The sequence below is a fragment of the Phaethon lepturus genome, unplaced genomic scaffold (assembly GCF_000687285.1).
Source record: "Phaethon lepturus isolate BGI_N335 unplaced genomic scaffold, ASM68728v1 scaffold34284, whole genome shotgun sequence".
NCBI classification, from domain to species: Eukaryota; Metazoa; Chordata; class Aves; order Phaethontiformes; family Phaethontidae; genus Phaethon; species Phaethon lepturus.
In genome coordinates this window covers 29,597-35,007 of record NW_010534616.1, presented here as the reverse complement: position 1 = coordinate 35,007, position 5,411 = coordinate 29,597, and the positions used below count along the sequence as shown (strand labels likewise).

The 5,411-nt window shown below is 42.2% G+C and overlaps 1 protein-coding gene across 1 annotated transcript in view; it reads left to right on the top strand.

Moving 5' to 3' along the window:
* Positions 1-1,798: 1,798 nt before the first annotated feature.
* The window catches only part of HORMAD2 (HORMA domain containing 2), a 23,205-nt gene continuing 19,592 nt past the window's right edge, over positions 1,799-5,411 (top strand). Inside the window, exons 1-4 of the mRNA XM_010285589.1 lie at positions 1,799-1,849; positions 2,715-2,859; positions 4,214-4,277; positions 5,314-5,350. Of these exons, the coding sequence (XP_010283891.1) occupies positions 1,799-1,849; positions 2,715-2,859; positions 4,214-4,277; positions 5,314-5,350 (297 nt within the window). The remainder of the gene's footprint in view (positions 1,850-2,714; positions 2,860-4,213; positions 4,278-5,313; positions 5,351-5,411) is intronic.

The window sequence follows — 5,411 nt, the reverse complement described above, 5'->3', positions numbered from 1 at the left end:
GGACCCGGCTGGGCCCGAGCTTCTACTCAAAAAAACAACCAAACAAAAAACCCCCGAAAAACGCCAAAAGCAAAAAAAAAAAAAACAACCCCCACACTTTTAAAACGACATTTGGAGCCGCAGCTGCTTTTTTGAGGGCCCGCTGTAGCCTTGACGGGCGTGGGGCTGAGGGGGCGAAGTCCCCGGGGGGTGGTGGGTTGCTGGGCCTGCGAGAGCTTTGGAGTCTCCCATTTAATCCCGATTTCCTGATAGCCGGCGACAAAGTGGCTTCAGAGCAGGAGAGCAGCGGGGAGGTGGAAAGCCAGGGCACCGTCTTCCCTCGCTCGCGGTCCAGCAGCAGGCGCAGGCTTGGCCAAGGTGAGACGCTGAAGCCTCGGAGGATACCCCGTACCGAAGCAACCAGGTCGGAGTAGATAAGCTCAGTCTAAGTGATGTTTCCTTTGCACGCTAAACCAATTATGGATGCAGCATGTTGTAGAAAACGTGTTTTCTTATCTCCCTGGCTCGCTTAAATCGGCTTTATTTAGCTAATAACCTCATGTTGGAATAATGCCTGCGTCTCCCTTAATTGCATTCCAGTCCTGTTCACAGTGCTTTGCCAATCATGAGTAAAAAAACCCACCAAGTTTCCTAAAATATTTAGCACATTAACTATTTTGCAGGTGTACATTTGTTTAAATATACTTTTATAGCTGTAATCCATCCTCATTACTAAATGAACTGCTAAATTTAGCATAAAAGCTGTCAAGATGTTCGTATATCACCATGTCTCAATGGCTGCCAACAAATGGTAACGTGGCTTTCATGGAAAAAAGCTGAAAAGGTACAAATGCAGAACAAGATTAGATCAACTGTGTTGATGAAAGTCTACTGCTCACTGCATTAGGTCACGATTTAAATCAACCTACCATGTTTATGCTATTATTTTAATTGTTAGTAGAAATACTGACTAGCTGCGGCCAAGGCAACGCTCCTCTGGGGACCTGTTTGTGGTGTTCCCTTTCGTGAGCGTCTCCCCGTCAGCAGCGACAAGTTAAGATCTCCCACTGAGGCGTTTTTCAAACCAGTGCCTTGTTAATTGCATCTAATGGAAGGTTTTAATCAAGATGTCCGACGATGCTAAATCAAGCACCACACCAAAGTGCAAAGACATGTGATGTCCATGTTATTGCCTTTATCATCTTTCCGTTCTTGTAAAAAGAAGATTTTCTTTAACCCAGGCTTGTATAACGGAGCCTGCTTTCATTGAAACGATGTGGACTTCTCTCTTTTTTTTTTTTTTTCCTTTTTTTTTCCCCCAAGGTGTCCCAGAAGAATCATTCCTTTATTCTGGCCAAGATTGATGTTAGTACATTTTCTGCTTACCTTTGCTAAAATATTGGCTGCTATTGGCAGGCTTCCAGTTCTTTCGCATTTCGCCTTCACACTTTTTAATGGTTGTAGGAATTAACATTTGTGGTTTGGAATATGAGAAATGCATTTTGAAGCGGCACCAGCTGACACCAGGTACAGCTGTGGCCCTGAATTTCGAATACTATTGATCGTTTACCAGTGAATAACGAGTTTTCTCGCTCTGCAGACTCTCAGGCAATGCCATAGAGTATCCTTGCTTTGCTTTGCTTTAGCTGTCCTAACTGCCAGTTAGCTTTTAGACCTGAATAAGGCTGAAGAATCTCACTGTTAGCTTAAGGAAGATGAGAAATAGCAATGACTCTGTATTTTCCAGGTGTCTCATGTCTTTTTTTTTTTTTTTTTACCCCCCCAGTTTTTAATTAAGTGCACGTCTTTGAAATACAGGATGGCTACTCAGCAGCTTTTACAGACCAGGCAAAAGAAAAAGTCCTCTAAGGTAAAAACCTTGAAATGTGATCGTACTGACAATATTAGCTCTCAGTTTTGAACCTGGCATGTCTGTGCCTGGTGAGGTGGGAACAGTTTCTATTGTCTGCACTGTTCTTGGTTGGATTATTTCCAATTTAGTGAGTCCGGGAAGATACAGCATGGGGCTTTGACATGTGTTTGACTCAATAAATACAGACTTATTATGTGTGCATAGAGCTTTATTAGCAGGAAGAAAAGCAACAAACTAATAGAGGAACTAAATTTAATATACTTTCTGCAGAGATTGTTCATGTTAAACTCACACAGTGTTTAGTATTTACATTCGCTCCAATGGTAGACATGTACTGTTTACAACTCTTTTTTAAAATCGCTTTGAAAACTAGGTCTTGTGTACAGTGTTGACAGGTTCAGGCTGCAAAAAAACCTGTTGCAGGCAGTAAACTTTGGTACAGCAGTGAACGCCACACCAGCTCTGGCACTTGTTTGACTCCACAATTAACTCCACTTAGCAGAGCTAAGGTGGCAGAAAACGGTACAACTGTTTTTTTTTTTGGTAGGGGTGACTGCCTGTTAAGTGCCAACATTGATGCAGTGGAGGGGGTGGGAGCGTTCAGCTGTGATAAAAGGGAGGGAATGACCAACGCAGTCCTCTTCTGAGTAAATCATGCCAGATCTAATGATAAGTATCCTTACAACACTTAATCCCACCCATGTTAGACATTAGTCTTCTCTGTGTAGTATGAATACCAGAGAAATGTTAAAATTATGTTTCTAAGTTACCTTCTTTTTCCACCTGCTGAGAGTTGTTCCTAAATGTAATCCGTGTGTCACACTAAAATGGCGTTATTTTTGGCTTTCCCCTTCTTTTTCAGGAATCGATGGTGTTCCCCAGCAAAATTGCCACTGAGCAGCAGTCTGTGGTGCTGGTGAAAAGACTTTTGGCCATCTCTGTGTCATGTATAACATACCTGAGAGGGCTGTTCCCGGAGAGCTCTTACGGAACTCGCTATTTAGATGGTAACACTTTCCATTTGTGCTGAATTCTTATTTCTGCTTGCTATGTTTTAGCTATAATCTGCTTTACATGGTAGCTTCCAGCTGCTTATGTATGTATGAGATCAGTTTATTAGGTAGGTAGCTAACAGGCCTTCTCAAGTCTGGATGCAGACAGTGCTGCTGCATCCGGTAGATAGAGAGCATAGAAGACAGCCTTGAGCTGTTGGCAACTCAGTGCTTTTCTCTTAGTGCTTCTTTTGGTTTAAAATCATTTCTTGGCATTGCTAGCCCCGTGAATCGGGTCTCAGAGTCGGGAAATTGACTTAAAAATCAGTAAGTTTTAAAAAATTAACTCTGATTGGTGTGTTTTATTTTCCTTTGGATTTTTGAGCCCTTGACGTTTTCAGCTTTCCTTGCGAGACTGAAAGTAGATTTGTTTGTTTGTTTTATTTTGTTTGTGTTTTGTTCTGTGAAAACTATCACACATAACCATATGCACTTGGGAATCAGATCTTTAAGAAAAAGACCTTTAAGAACCATTAATGTCTTGTCATAGGATCACAAGAATTAGTGATGCTTTGATTCATCAACATCTTTACATTCATTTGAGATGTGTTAGTAGTGTGTGAAACATCTCCACGTGTTCCAATCTGTTTCCATGTTTTTGCTTATGCAGTTAGTTGGCCTGAAGCATGGTCTCATGCACGTTGTGGGCTTGGTTGAGGGCACAGGAAATCCCACACTGGCTCTTGATCGCCTAACCCTGAAAAGCCACTAGTCTATCTAATGAAACATCAGGTCTTTCAAGTGCCTTTTTGGTCAAGAATGTTAACATCTGGCCTGCTCATGCCTTTGAGGACGCCATGGTTCAATCCTAAGGTGTTATTAATTCACCTCTTCGTTTGCAGGATGGGTTTCCTCTTGCCATTCTGAATGCCTGAAAACAGAGGTAGAAGGAACTGTGTGGAAAAGCTTAACAGAAATAGTTTATTCTGAGCACAGTCATTCACCTCATTTGGATGTTGGTGAAGTTTGAATGCAGAAGGGAAGGTGTTAGGCAATGGTGGAATAGATGGGAGTGGAGAAGAGGAGGGAGGAGAGGACGGAAGCTACTGGTGTTTCGAAATTAAGTGGTAACTCCATCACTTTTTCTGGGAGAACCCAGAGGATCCGAGGAAAGTCTTAGCATTTGAAAATGCAGCAATAAGCTTGTGTCAGCCCACCTGGGACTCAGTGGAAAACCAACATTTCCGCTCAGGAAGGACCTCCAGATAATGCATTTTATCCAAAAAAGGGAGGGTGACTGGCTTAGTTTCAGTGTTTGCCCAACAGCTGTGATAAGGATTGTAACTATGTGCTAAATCTGGTTTTGCAGACCTCTGTCTAAAAATTCTTCGAGAAGATAAAAGCTGTCTGGGATCATTGCAGATAGTCAAGTGGTAAGTGAGTAACAGCGAAACTAAGACAAGATTGTGCTGAATAGCAAGACATCTACCCCTCGCATTCTTCTTCTTCCTGAATTTGAAAATATTGTGCCCAGTGGGCACTATCGACTATGCCAGTGCAACTCCCACTGCTGCAGCATGCGTGCTTGGCCCTGTGCGTAAGCAAGACAGAATTAGCTGACCAAGATCATGTGAGTTCAAGGTCTGTTGAAGTGTTGACTGTAGTGAGGTCATGGTCAGGCCCCAGAGCACACACAGGCAGCGTAGGTACAGAGAGAGAGTAAAGAAAATAATGAGATTGATTCTGTTGTTGTTTAGTCTCTTCTAGTTTCACTTTTATAGGGATTCTTGTAGCTTGTTTTTTAGTATCTACAATATTTTATCTCCCTGGTTATTGTGTCTCTAAGTGCCTTACAGCTTTCTTGTGTGATATTTAGGATGTATTTCAGAGTTGGCATATTCCCAACAAGCAGAGAGTCTGACTTTGATGTGCTAAGGAGATACCTAGCTGCACATCCTTTGACTCAAAGAGTAACTATCTGACCATTGCTACCTCAGATAATATTTACTCCCTTGAGAAAACCCATAGCTATAAGCTATGCATCAGATAACAAACATTTACAAGACTAGACATGTCAGGCCACGTTCACATTGAAGTTTCAGCCAAGCTCTGTACAAGGCCGATGGGAAAAGAGCCATCGCAAATCCAGCTGGGGAGCTAGAATAGAGCACTGAGCAGAGCCACTCAGAGCCAGCCTTAGGCCTCGAATCCTTGTGTTAGTCAGGGTTTAAGTGGGCTCCAGGCTGACAGGATATGGCCCTAGAAATATAAACAATGCGCAAATGCAGAAGGGAGGACAGTGCCTTTATGATGATTGACCTGAAAAGGACTTTGCAAGCCCAAAATGTTGCTAGCTGTGTTGTCTTCATTCCAGAAAAAATGCACTTTAAACTGTATCTAATGAGTATGTGTTTATAGATCACGAGATAAATATTGCTGGTTAGTGTTAACATGTTTTTTCCCTGGCAGGATTCAAGGTTGTTTTGATGCTTTGGAGAGGCAGTATGTAAGTTTTTTTCACGTTTTTTAGTGGAGTTTCCTATTTCTTCATAAAGTATGGACAAAAC